We start from the raw sequence: 13,127 nt of genomic DNA on the forward strand, positions 1-13,127 counted from the left end.
GCACTTGGGCTGATGCTGCGTGGACTCACCATCCCCTGTAACTGCTCACCGTGACCTGGGGCCTGAAGGTCACTCTGAGGACTGACCTACTCACCACTCCCTCCATGACAGCTTGGGCCCGCCTCCACGCTGGCCTCCAGACCAGGCCAAAAGCAGGATGGACCTTGTGTGAGCAGAGGGGTGGGTTGGGGGCCGCAAAGAGCATAGAGACAGACGAGATCCTGGGGATGGCCCCCAGGCCAACAGGATGTGGATGCAGCCCAGGGATCCCCGCTGAGCCAAGCCACAGCAGGCAGAAGTCCTAGGAAGCTGACTGGAGGGCATCTGACCTTTACCTGGAACCTTCCTCCTCAATCAAGCCTGCCACCCTCCCCATGGGGGCCATCACATGAGACCATCGCTGGCTCCATGTTGCCAGGCCGAGGCCACGCCCACACCCAACAGGAAGGCCCAGAACTGGCGGGAGATGTGCCTGGGTCGGGAGAGGAGAGGTTTGTGCCAGACTCCTGAGAGCAATTCAAGGCGATCATCAGCCTGATGACAGAAGCAGGTGGGGAGACAGGGTGGGGACAAGCCCCTCAACATGGCTTCTACCCTGGGATCCCCGCTGCACGAGGTGCAGCAGTGAGCTCTGCCAGGTGCCCCACAAACTCCTTCCCCAGCCATACATTAGCTGGCCCTGCTGAGGCCTGATGGCTCATCACCTGGGAAACTGTGGCATAGACAGGTGGGTGAGCAGGTAGGCCAGTCCAGACAAGGTCATCTGAAGGTCACGAAGACCGAGGAAGAAGTCCAGCTGGGGTAGAGGACTCCTCTTGTCCTCAGCAGTGCCAGTGGCCCCTGGACACACCCTGTCACCCAGGCGCCAGCTGGTGGAAGCCATCAGATGGGGACACGCCCAGCATCTCGGGGCCCACGGGTGGCTCGTGGCAGGTGGCCTCAGCCCCTTGGCCATGTCCCGATACCCCACAGGATGACCACAGACATGCCCTTGGTGACATCTCCAACCCCACATGGTGACAGTCCCCAGCTCACAGAATCTCTAAGGTACGTGACCAGAGAGCCTACAATGTTCTCCTGAAGGGAGAGATGGAGGGTGAGACCCCGCCTGGGGACAGGCTCCAGAGCCACTCCAGAAGCCTGGAGCACCCAGCCACCTGCAGACGGAAGAGCGTCTACCCCGGCACCAGGTGGAGGGGTGGGGCTACATCTGAGGGTAGGCAGCTCGATGACCTTGCTCCTTCCTGCCAAGCGGAGACCCCAGAATTGCCCCTGACCTGCGGGGGAGCAGGAGGGCACAGGAAGGCGCGTTCCCTCAGAACGGTGACAGAAGAGGAACCCCTCCCTGCACTCCCCCATCAGTCAAAACCGTCACCTTTAAAAAATGCACCCTTTCTGCCAAAGGCTGACAGAGGGAGGAACCCCTTTACGGGCATTTTGAAAAATGGTCACAAAACACAAACGAGCTCCGTTCTTTGAACAAGCGGCTGCCGGCAGCTACGTGTATAGCACGTCTCCTGTGCTCTGCAGAGCCGGGTGGCGCGGCCAGCTCGCAGGACGACTTTCCAGATGGCTCCCTTCGGAGCAGCGAGGCAGATGGGGAGGAGACCTCCCCACCCCCTGCCGGGCCCAGAGCAGAGGGACAGCAACCCAGATGCCAGCTGGGGATGGCCAGGAAGGAGGCCGCCCTCCGCGCACACACTCACCTGGCCAGGGAGCCCCAGTCATGTTTCAAACTGGGTTAAGAGCTCCCTGATTTCCGGGGCCACGTGTCGCGCGGCATTGGCGGCCTCTGTTATAGCTTTCCGATACATCCCTTTCTTCTTACGGTTAAATCTCAGTTTGAAAAATTCAGAGAAAGGGGAGAGTTTGGAAATGGACAAGAATGATGTCGTTGGAGAACCAAACCACGAGACTTTCGCTTCTTGCCAAGAGGGCTCCCCGTCCTCCTTCTGGCTAAGATTGATGTCAAGGACACGTGCTGGCCACCAAGGGAAACCATGAATCTTACCCCACACGATGTCCCCTACGGCCACGGTCCTTCCATCCTCGGTCACGCACTTGGAGAGGCTCTGTGTGTGCAGCCTGACCGTCAGGGGCGGAACCGTCTGCCCCGCGCGCTTGGAGGTGGACGGCACGGACACGCCATCGCCAGAGGAGAGGTCACATGTGTCTGGCGACGTGACTTCGGAGCTGGACGATTTGGACTCGTCCAGGCTGTCGCTGCTCCACAGCGAATCCCTGGTGCAGTCTGTCCTGCTCCCAGAGCAGCTGGCAAGAAAGGCCAGGCTGTGGCGCCCGTGTTTACCCTGGGGACACGTCTTGAAGTCGTCATCCTCCCCAGAACTTCCCGAAGACAAGTCCGCCAGGGCACCGTGGGCGGAGCCAGAGGCAGGGTGGGCAGGGGAGCTGGCCTGGGCACCATGCCCACGGCCGTTGAGCTCCTCCACCAGCTCAGCCCTATAGACAGGCTCCTGCTCACCAGCGCCCAGGCGGTGGGGCTTCAGGCGGATCTTGGGGGGCGGCAGGTCAGCACTGGGGGGCATGGGCCGTGTCAGCTTCAGCTTCGGGATGGAGGCGGAGGGCCCGTCAGGTGGCCTGTCCCGAGCCGCCTCGGGGTCCGGGGCGCCGTGCAGGGTCTGCGGGGGGCAGAAGGGCTCCAGGGAGCCGTGCACGCGGGACGGGATCTCCACCACCTCGCCCTTGCCCTGAGGTGTGCTGTAGGAGATCTTGATGGCCGGGCTCCGTGGGACCCGAGCCTGGTCCTCCTCCCGCCTCTCCCTCTTGCTTCTCCTGGTGGTGGCCGAGGCCGCGGTTTCACCCCCGCCATCTGGGTCCTCGTGTTTGCGGAGCTCCCTGTCTGGGTCGGAGCCACTGCCCAGCCTCCTGCGAGGCCGGGGGGTGGCCGGGGGCGTGGGGCCAGCCTCTGGGGGGCTCAGGGTGCTCTTGCACTTCTCGCAGAGGACCCGCCGTGGCCGCAGGCAGATGGGGCTCAGGGCCAGCCGGCCAGGGTCACGGTTGCGGGACAGGCGCCTCTTTGTCCTCTTGATTGTCCGGGGTGGTGGCTGTGGCACCCACTGCTGGTAGGTGTTCCTCAGCCAGAGTGGGGGCGGGAAGGGGGCGCCTTCAAAATATGGCGGGAAGGGGGGCAGGCTTCCAGCGGGCAGCGGCAGCACCAGGGGCGGGGGCGGCTCAGGGCAGGAAGGCGGCGGGGGGCCTGTTCCCAGCTGCATTGCCTCTGGGTCCCCCTCTGTGGCGGCTGGGCCCTGGCAGCCATTGACAGGGGTGTCCTCGGCCTGGGGCAGTGGAGTGGATGGGGGCAGGCCGAAGAGGCCGGACCTGGCAGGGGAGACAGAAAGGACAATCAGGATGGTGATGGGCCCCCCACCCCCCACTCCCAGGCGCCGCAGGATTGGGTGCTCACACCTTGACCTGGGACTCCCACCAGTGTGCTGGGGGCCCTCTGCCTCCCAGATGACGGTGTGAGCTCATAAGTCACAGGACCAGCATCCAGGCCACTGAGCGCCCACATCTCAGTTCCTGGCAACCAGGGGGAGCGTGGGATCAACGCTGGGGATCCCCTCGGACCCAGTGCCTGAGGATCTGGGATGTAGCCGGGCCCAGTCTGTGTGCCTCCTAGAGCACAGGGTCACCCCCAGGCCTGACTGTCACCCCATTCTCGAGGCCCGTGAGCTGTGATGGTCGGGAGTTGCATCTGATTCAGAGCCACTTGCAGTGCAGCCTGGATACACCTACATTGTTTCAAACCCGTGGTTCTCAACCTTCTGGCCCTTTAAATACAGCTCCTCATGTTGTGACCCAACCATAACATTATTTTCGTTGCTACTTCATAACTGTCATGTTGCTACTGTGATGAATCGTCATGTAAAGATCTGATATGCAGGATGGTCTTAGGCGACCCCTGTGAAAGGGTCATTCGACCGCCAAAGGGGTCGCCACCCACAGGTTGAGAACCGCTGTTTCCAACAGTGAAAAACAAGCCCCAAGAGTCCACACCTCCCCTCCCCGCGAACACACCTCACTTTGAAACAAATGTGACTTAATTTAAAGACGGCTTTAGCTCAAAGCTGTTATTGTGAAGCACAAAAATAGACTTTTAGAGCCAAGTTCTAAGTAACCAGGTTTGGAACGCGGCATCTTTACCTTCCTTTCCGAATTTCATCAGGGAGAAGGAAAGATAAATGGCTTTGCTGCTTTCCAATCTACAGATGCTCTCCACGGACTGATCTCCCGAACCCAGGGGTGCTAAGAGGGGCTGACCACGCATGACGTCACCATTCCCTGCATGTCGGGGGGCTCACCCGACCCTCAGACGGGGACATGAACAGGCCAGGAGCGAGGGGCAGGCTACACCAGAAACACGGAACGCAGAGCCATGACAAGGCCGCGGGAAACAGGCCGAGTGCGTGACCCCGGGGCTGCCCCCTCCCCCGGGGTCCTTACTGTCACGATGCTGAGGACATGAACTGTGGAGGGCACGCCTGCCCTCTGAACACTGCCCAGTCTGTGTCTAATGCAAGACCACTGGTAAAGCCTGGGAATCAAAACACACTTTCAATTTCCTTACTTTCCCTATCAATCCAGGGGGTCCACAGTCTGGGGGATCCACAAACCAGGGGTCCACCACACACCTCTGAATTGGAGGGTGGTTCCCAAGGCCCCCCCCCACAGCCCACTTCCTGCCCACCTTTTACAGGCATTCAGACCATGAACTGGGGTCCACTCCGACACCCTCCTCTCCATCTGCATCCCCACTATGCCACTGTCCCAGGCCCCTGTGCTGTCACCCCACTCAGACCCAGCCCACACCCGCTCCTTGGCCTCTACTTCCTCCCTGCCCCCAGCCCCTGGCCTGCCCCCCACACCACCTGCCTGTGCTGGAGCAGCCCTCCTCAGCAGGACCCACGCACAGACTGCGCCCGGGCCAACCAGCCCAGGGCACAAGGCTCCTAGGTGATCTCTCGCCACATACAGACTGCGGAGTGGGGTGTAGGGCAAGTGGACCCATCTCTGAAGTCCTCACAGCTTCGGTCCAGGGAGGTTTTGCCCCCCCCCATTTTTGGTACATGCCCCTCAGGGGGGACCTTGCATGTTTAGGATGGATAAAGGGCTCTTTGCCAGAGACCTAGACCGGAGCCAGAGCCCTCAGTGTGGGCCCCTGGGTGGGCTGGCCTGCACCCACCAGGCACAGGCCAGAGTGGCAGCCGAACCCTCCCTGCCTGGCTCATCAAATTGGGAAGCAGCTTTGGCGCATGGTGCCCAGGGCCAGGGAACAGACGTGCCCCTGCTCTCCCCGGTGAGCATGCCCCTCAGCCCAGAGCTGTGGCCGGGGGTTGGGGGGAGCCTTCCAGACAGCAGTGCAGCCCTGTGGAAGGCCCCGCTGCCGACAGGGAAGGCCCCGTGACTCTGGCATGACAAGCAGCCATACTTCCTTCCCGGAGCTGCTGCCCTGCCCAGGCCACACCCACCACTGCCTGGTGGGTAAACAGCGGCCGGTGGGGCAGGACGGCTCAGTCCCTGGCTGCGGATCCCAGAGTGGGTGCCCCGGGCTGCTGGGATCCAGCTCCCAAACCCTTTCAAAAGCCCCATGAGGTGCACGTCATCACCGCCAGCCTAGTTTATGGCCAGGGGAGTGAGGCTCAGGGAGGCCAGAGAGCCAGGCGGGCCTGTGCTCACACCCCAGCTCAGCTGTCTCCAGGCCACTCTCCCCCGAAGGGCCTCAGCAGCCTGGCTCCAGTAGGAAGACCTTTACTGGACCCTGGGGCACCAGGCACGGCACCGCTATGGATTAGGGCTCACCCACAGGGCCCGGCCCTTCCCACAGGGCTGTGCCCACACTGTCCTGTGCCCAGGACAGAAGCTCTGGCCAGGCCGGCAGTGCCCCACAGGGGATAGATACCAGGCCTGCTGTAGCATGGGGGCCTCTGGGTCCCCCTCTGTTCAGGAAATTGGGGAAAACAGGTTGCAGGGGAAGTCACAGTCTAGACACCAGAGTATCCCCTCATCTAGGGCCACACAGGGGAGCCCACCCTTCCCCCAGGGTCACCAGGGACAGCCATAGGACCAGGTGGTCATAGCTGGCCCCAGAGTCCTGGACTAAAAGGTTTAATAACCATCAGCATCGTTTCAAGAAAACTCAGCTGACTACATCCCTCTCTCAGCCCCTGAGGACTCCCCCGCAGCATGAGGCTAGGCCCCAGCCCACACCCCTTGTCACCTGCTGGCACAAGCTCCGGAGACCAGCTACTAGAGCCAGGTCCCCTTGAGTGGCACCTGCCCATTGGCTGTAGGTCATGCCACCCTATCACACACGGGACACCTCACTCTCAGTCCATCGAGCTCCCCAGGGTGGGGAGGGTGTGTGCAGTGGGCTCTGGACCAGGAATCTGTCCAGTGAATGTCTCAGGAGCAGCCAGCAGCGGCCAAGTCTCCATTCTGGACAGTGGGTGTGCCCAGCATGGAGTGGGTGCTCTCCTGCCCAGGGACTGTTGGCTGGTTGAGTCTCCAGAAGCCTGGGTCCCAACCCACTAGGGTAGAGTGTGGGTCACAAAGGCCTGAACCCCAACCTTTCCAGCAGAGGGCCCAAGAGTCTGGTATGGTAATGGCACCCTGGGGAAGTTTGAGCAACACCGGCTTGGAGGTCAAGGAGGAGGCTCTGGGCTGGCCAGGCCTGGCAAGCAGCTGGCCCTCAAACCCACTGTCTGTGGGACCATCCCTTCACCACTCTGAGCCTCTGCTGTCCTTGGCCACCCCTCAGCCAGGGCCACCCCACTCGAGATCCTCAACTAGAGGTGTACTCCCAAGCCACCCACAAAATGCCCACACCACCCTGCACCCAGCCTGGAGAGTCGGAGCAGGGCAGGTCGGGGCCATCTGCATCCTTACTGTGCCTGTGGAGACACTGGGAGGACCGTTCTCGGTAGTCTGCCTGGGACAGCCCACTTCCTGGCACACAGTAGGTGCACAATGAATGTATGTAAACCCATGAGCTGGTGGGCACTCTGAGCCCCTGGGGATCTTGGTTAAAATCACACGGCAGCTGGGCAGCACGTTTCAAACTCAGATGGACGACGGACAGGTGGAGGCGCTCCTCACGCGGCCCACCTCTGCACCTGCACCTGCTGAGACCTGGCCTGCCCGCTCCTCTCCCCTGTGCCAACCTTCAGGGAAGAGAACCAACCTTCCAGGGCCCTAAGGGAGGGACCCCACCTCCCAAAGGCTAACCATGAACACTGGTTGCTGGGCCCCCCTACAGGAGGGACACCAGGAATTTGTGGGAATGGCCCCTCCCAGGGGATGGCTCCATTCCAGCAGACACTCGGGTTAGCTACTGCACAGGGCTCCCAGGCCCCCAGGTCTGCACGGGAACCCAGGACGCTGCCAATACATGGCAGTCATCAGGGATGCATGCTCCTCAGTGCTCACACCCAGCCCTGCCACCGTCACATACTGACACTGAGAAGAAAGTGGCACCGGGGAGGTCAGGCGGGTGCTGTGGATGCTGAGGCTCAAGGCCAGACCCCCACTGTCTGAATCACCCAGGCCAGGGTGTCAGCTGCCTCTGGACCCTGCCCGACAAGTAGGCTGTAAACACGAGCATGCCATCATAACAGCCATCGTAATATTACGGGCAGAGGAGTGGAATCAGGTGAACCAGGAGATGGCAGAGGAGGCCAGGGCGGGCAGGAGCCAGAGCAGTGGCACTGATCTAGGACCAAGCCTCGGAGGGCTGAGGGGCCAGGAGGCCAGGTTCACCTTCAGATCCTCCACAAGGACAGGGCGGGGCAGGGGGCAACGCAAGTCAGAAAGAGTCCCCGCGGAGCAGAGCTGTGTCCACTGAGGCCCAGCTCCTGGTTCTGTGGGCAGCTCTGGTTACAGCCCAACGTGGCTGCAGGAGGGTTGACGCCCACATGTCCTACAGCTGCCAGATCCCAGCAGGGCCTGCTTCCTTCCCAGAGTCAGTGGGGAAGGGGGTGGGGAAGTGTGGATCTACAACCCAAGTTAGCCACAGGCCTCAGGGAGGGTGCCTGCCGCCTCTGCAGACATCCCCAGCTATGAGTCAGGGTGGCCCCCAGAGCCTTTCTGATCCACTCAGGAAGCCCAGATACAGTAATGGGGTGGGGGAGCCTTTGCTGCAAGTGGCCCTCTCCAAGGAGGCAAGGCCGTGCAGCCCTGCATCGACCCAGGAGCAGGGACGGGTCAGGCCTGCAGCCCTGCCTGAGGGAGGAAGTGGTGGCCATCCGTGGCAGGGGACGCCCCAGGGCACAGGCTTGGCAGCTTGCAGGTGGCCATGCTGCAGCCCCCAGGTGCCACTTGGTCCCACTGAGCTCTCTGTGGCAGCCAACTCCGAGCAAGACAATAGTCACCGGGAGGCCTTATGTTAAGTCACGTGACTCGTGCATAAATGGCTTCTGGCACATCTAATGAGAGATAATGCCAGCAGGGTGACTGTGGGAGAGTGGCGGTCACCTCCCCCCCACCGGAACAAAACCCGCTCCACCCAGGGAAAAGTCCGGCCGCCACTGCGAGGAAAACGGCTCCAGGGCCCACACTCAAAATAAGGCCCAGCAGGAGCGCCCAGACCTCAGTGCCTGGTGCATGCCTCATCGCTGATCTGCCGACAGCGCACCACCATGTGACACTGTATCCAGGAGACTCCTGCAGCAGGAGGCCCTGCAGCGCACAGGTGCGAGTGTCTCCGCAAGGCCCTGCCCCAGGCCTGCGGGGGACCCAGCTCCGGAGAAACCAGCACAACTTGTATCTTCACTCCTGCGCCGCGGGGGGCTCCCCTCCCCACCCCCAGGGTGTTTGTAAATGGCACCCTGGACCTGACTTGCTGGTCACCAAACTAAACCTCAGCCTCAGTCGCTCGCCTCGGCGCCGTGACATCAGCCAGGGGAGCAGCAGTTGTGAGTAACTGACAGGGCAAGTCCTGCACATCTGAACCCACTCCCCCCACCCCCAACGAATGACAATTCTCAAAACAGCTGAATTCAACAGTGCGTCTAACAAAGAAAAGTGCGTTAATTATGGCAGACGCGCGGAGTTCCGGCCCGGGCGCGGGGACTCAGCTCCACGCCCCACGCCCCACGCCCCACGCCCAGGCCCCACCCGCCCCACGCCCCCCGCCCGAAAAGTAGCAAGGACTTTGGGAGCCACTTTCGCCCCTGAGTGACGGCGGCCCGAAGCCCGGGCTGGGGAAACCGAAAGCAGGCGCCGGCGCTGCCCTGGACCCGGGTCCGGCTCTGGGCGCGGGGTGGGGAGTCTCGAGGGAATTCCTGGGGTGTCCAGGGCCCGCGCCCCCCGCCGCGCTCACTTTTTCGTGCAGTCCAGCAGGATCCCGGCGAAGCTGCGCTGCCCGCAGCTCACAGTGACCAGCAGCGCGCCATTGACGACCTGCTCCACCCGCACGGGCAGCCGGCAGCCGGCGCGCGGCTCCATGCTCCCGCGTCCCGGCCGCCCCGCCCGCCCCGCCCGCCCGCCGCCGCCGCCGCCGCCGCCGCCGCCGGGTCAGCCCGCGCGTGACGCCGCCGGCCGCCTGACGTCACAAAGCCCCGCTCGGCCGGCCACCGCGCGCGGGCCGGGGGCGCGGAGGGCGCGCGGGACACCCGCCGGCGCCCCTGTCCCGGAACCCGGCTCCCAGAGACGCACGCGGGGCCGCGCTGCCTCCGGAGCTGGGTGGGCGTGAACGCACTGCGCAGCTCCCGGGATGGGGCAGGGTTTGCGCGCGGCCCCGAGTACGCTGGCCGCGAGCGTCCGACGAAAGGGTCCGGGAGCTGGAGCCGAGGGGCGGCCGGAGACATTCCCCGGCCCTGCTCCAGGGCCCCTCCCCCACCCCTGCCCGGGGCCTTCCGGGGCGCCTCCCCTCCCGACCCAGGTCTCCTCCTCTCCTTTCCGCCCCCCAATCCCTGTAGTCCGGTCCCCCGCCTCCGGGTCTGGCGCCCAGTGGCCACCCTGCACTGCGGGGAGGAAGTCCCGGCGGAGCGAGCAGGAAGCCGGGCGGGCGGGCCAAGAAGACGCGGGGCGCCGAAGGGACACCAGGAGGAGCGCCGCAGCGGCCCAGTCTCTCCTTGGCTCCTAGGGGGCATTTGGCGACCCCCGCGCCCTAGGCACTCTCCTGGGTTACGACGGGATGTGCGCCGGGCTCTGGGTTCCCGGTGCGCCCGGGATGGCTCGCACCAGGGTAAGGGAGGGTGATCCAGTCTGCAAGTCTCAGTCGCGACCCTGCCGCCTGGATCGCCCGGAAACTGTGTCTTCCGAGCTACTCCACCGCGGCCGGAGCGGCCGGAGGGCCACGCGGCCAGTTCACAGTATGAAGGAACATTGCGAGGGAGAGAGGGGCTTCCCGGCGCGCGCAACCGGCCGGCTATGGGGAGTGGGACGGTGGAGGCGCGGAGCGCACACCGTACCCCTAACTGCGTCCTGCTCCCGCGCGCCTTCCGCCCAGTTAAAGCTCTCGCCTTTACCGAGCACTGGCGCTCGGAGCCCAGCCTGTTGCAGTGACCTTGCCCGGAACCCGGCCCGCCCCCTAAGCTGGGCTTGCTGAGCCTGACTGGGCAGCGGAGACTGGCCGGCAGCCGGTTGTCCTGACGACCCGGACGCCGCCCGCCGCCAGACCCCGCCCCTCCGAGTCCCGCACCAGGCCCCGCCCGGCCCCGCCCTGCGTCATGGCCGCCACCCCTGGCGCCTCCATGGACCCTAGGGCAACCTGGCTCTGCTCGTGGTCGCCCTCAGGCGACCGCGGGGCGCAGAGCCGTCCTAGAGGAGCCGGGGGCGGAGCCACGGAAGGCCACGGGGACCTCGCAGTGCCTCACCGCCCCAACTGTAAGGGTTGGAGAATGAGGCCCAAGGAGCATCAGTCAGCCCTAGGAGAGGTCCTAGCGCTGGGGTAGGAGGAGAGCAGAGGGGCTCAGGTATCTGAGTCCGCCACCTCTCCATGGTCAGCCAACCCCTCCCTGTGACAGCTCAGCCCCCAGAGGGGCCTGCCTACTGTCTGCACCCACAGGCCTTTGCAGTCCCCACTCCCACCTGGGTGGGGCTGACATTGGAGCAAAAAGGCCAGGCAACAGGGACCCCTGCTGGCACTGGGAAGGGAGACTGGCCAGAGGCTGTCCACTGCCTGCTGCGCACTGCCTTTCCTGGACACCGTGGACCAGGGAGCCAGGGTTTGAGTCAGCCCCGGGCTGGTAGGGATATCATGGGTAGGGGTGTGTCAATGTGTGCACAGGGGAGCTGTGTGTGGATGGGGGTGTTAGGAAAGCGTTCCCGGGAGGGGTGGTGCTTGAGCAGACGTCCACCCAGAGGGAAAGGGGCCCCACATGATAGTGTGGGCGGCTGGACACAGGGCTAAAGTGGGGGGGGTGCACAGAAGGGGACCCTCTGAAAGGTACCCAGTGTTGTAGGAAGGGGGCTCCCAGGTGTTCATGGAGGAGGTAGGTGGGGCAGATACATTTGACGACAGCCTGGAGGGGAGCCTGATGGGACAGTGGGTGTTGGGGAACACAGAGCTGAGAGGGGGAGGGCAAGTGAGAAGTGTGTCCCGCCTCAGCCCCATCTGTGTTGTGTACTTTTTAAGTGAACTTGGAAGCCATTTTACAAATCCGTCTCTACAAGGTAGAAACTTTAAAAGAGACAACAGGTGGATTTGAAGTTTAAAGGTGGCTGTTTGGGGCCCCGCCTGGCAGACCTGCCCACCCATCTGCTCCCTACTGGCTCCCCTACCCCAGTCTTGTTTCAAGAAGGCGCTAGGAGCTTCCAGAGCCCCTGATGAAAGTGCCGGTGTTCTTTGCAGGAACCTGGTCAGCCCAGGGGTCCTGACCCCCATATGCCCCTTCCTTTCTGACCCAGTGCTCCCTCCTCTAGTGCCCCCCTCAAGGGCCAGCCCTGTGCATGGCGGTACGTGACCGTGTGCTGGTCCCTGGAAAGAACATTCCCAGAACCTAGAGCCGTGGGTGGCTGCCCAATGGGACTAGGGAGGGGCTGCAGAATGACCCCAGGCTGAGGGGAAACAGGGCCAGGAGCCTCTCCCCAGGCCTTTGGACTTCGCTCCTAAAGCCTTCACACCCTGCTGTGGGCACCATAGCCACCGCCAGGCCTACCTAGCACCTGGCCCTTGGCCTAGCCAGCCCCAAGCACTGGTTAGATGGGCAGGGTGGTGGCATGGAGGGAGACAGGAAACCACCCAGAACCACCTCTGGAGCTGAGTTGCGTTACCATGAGCCAGCAGGAGGGGCAGCAGGAATGCTTTAAGCAGGGGTGACCTATGTGTCCACCTCCCTTCAGGGTACTGGTCTCTGTGCTGGTCCTTGGAGGTGCCTCACTAGCCTGACCCCTCTAGTATTTCGGGAAACCTTCTCCAAGTCCCAGCTCTCATGGCCCACCTCCTCACCCCCGAAGCCACAGGAGAGCCTGCTGAGCCCTGTCCAGCACTGTTCTTTCAACTGGTACATAATTATGCCTTTGTCATCTCTCATTCTGTCTCACCTACAACATGAGACTCATGGGAACTCCCCATGGCTAGAACGAAAGCTGCCACAGTCACCTGGCTAGCTAGGTGGCTGGTGTCTCCCACCCCGGTAGCCCCCTCCCTCACATACCTGGGCCTGTTCCCACTTCCTCTTACTGGAGCTCGCCTGGGCTGGCCCAGTGGGCAGGTCATTTGCAGCCCAACCAGGTGCTTCTGAGATGGAACCAAAGCTGCCTGGTCCAAGGGCCAGAGCCATGGGTCAGAGACCATGGATCTACCCAGAGCCAGTACCCAGAGGCCACAGGTGTGAAGGCCAAGATGGGCCCTCTTGCTTGGACCTACACCACCTCACAGCAGGTCTCATCTGGGAGGGAGAGGACAAGATGAGGCTCTTGAGAACTAGGGCTTGATTGGCACCCATTACCATGTGTTAGCACCCATCCTAGGCCCAGGGCGGAGTGGGGTGCATGAGCCAACCAAGCTTCTCTCCCAGACATCACCATCACCATCACCACCACCATCATCACTATCACCACCACCACCACCACCACCACCATCACCATCACCATCATTATCACCACCATCACCATCACCACCATTATCATCACCATTACTATCATCACATCACCATCACCAGCAC

General features: G+C 62.9%; 1 protein-coding gene across 6 annotated transcripts in view; it reads right to left on the minus strand.

Moving 5' to 3' along the window:
- PWWP2B (PWWP domain containing 2B) overlaps nucleotides 1-10,577 on the minus strand; it is a 53,667-nt gene extending 43,090 nt beyond the window's left edge. For 2 of the 6 annotated variants that reach the window (XR_009448285.1, XM_059661667.1), the window contains exons 1-2: nucleotides 9,338-10,401; nucleotides 2,012-3,339 (exon numbers count right to left, since the gene is read on the minus strand). Coding sequence is in view for 5 of the 6 variants with exons in the window: in XM_059661667.1 (XP_059517650.1) it covers nucleotides 2,012-3,339; nucleotides 9,338-9,462 (1,453 nt within the window). In the remaining variant the exon portion in view is untranslated. Of the gene's footprint in view, nucleotides 1-1,706; nucleotides 3,340-9,337; nucleotides 10,403-10,430 lie in introns of those variants that run through there. The other 4 variants (XM_059661664.1, XM_059661665.1, XM_059661663.1 and 1 more) reach the window with 4 other exon arrangements.
- Nucleotides 10,578-13,127: the final 2,550 nt, after the last annotated feature.

The sequence above is a fragment of the Myotis daubentonii genome, chromosome 13 (assembly GCF_963259705.1).
Source record: "Myotis daubentonii chromosome 13, mMyoDau2.1, whole genome shotgun sequence".
NCBI lineage: Eukaryota > Metazoa > Chordata > Mammalia > Chiroptera > Vespertilionidae > Myotis > Myotis daubentonii.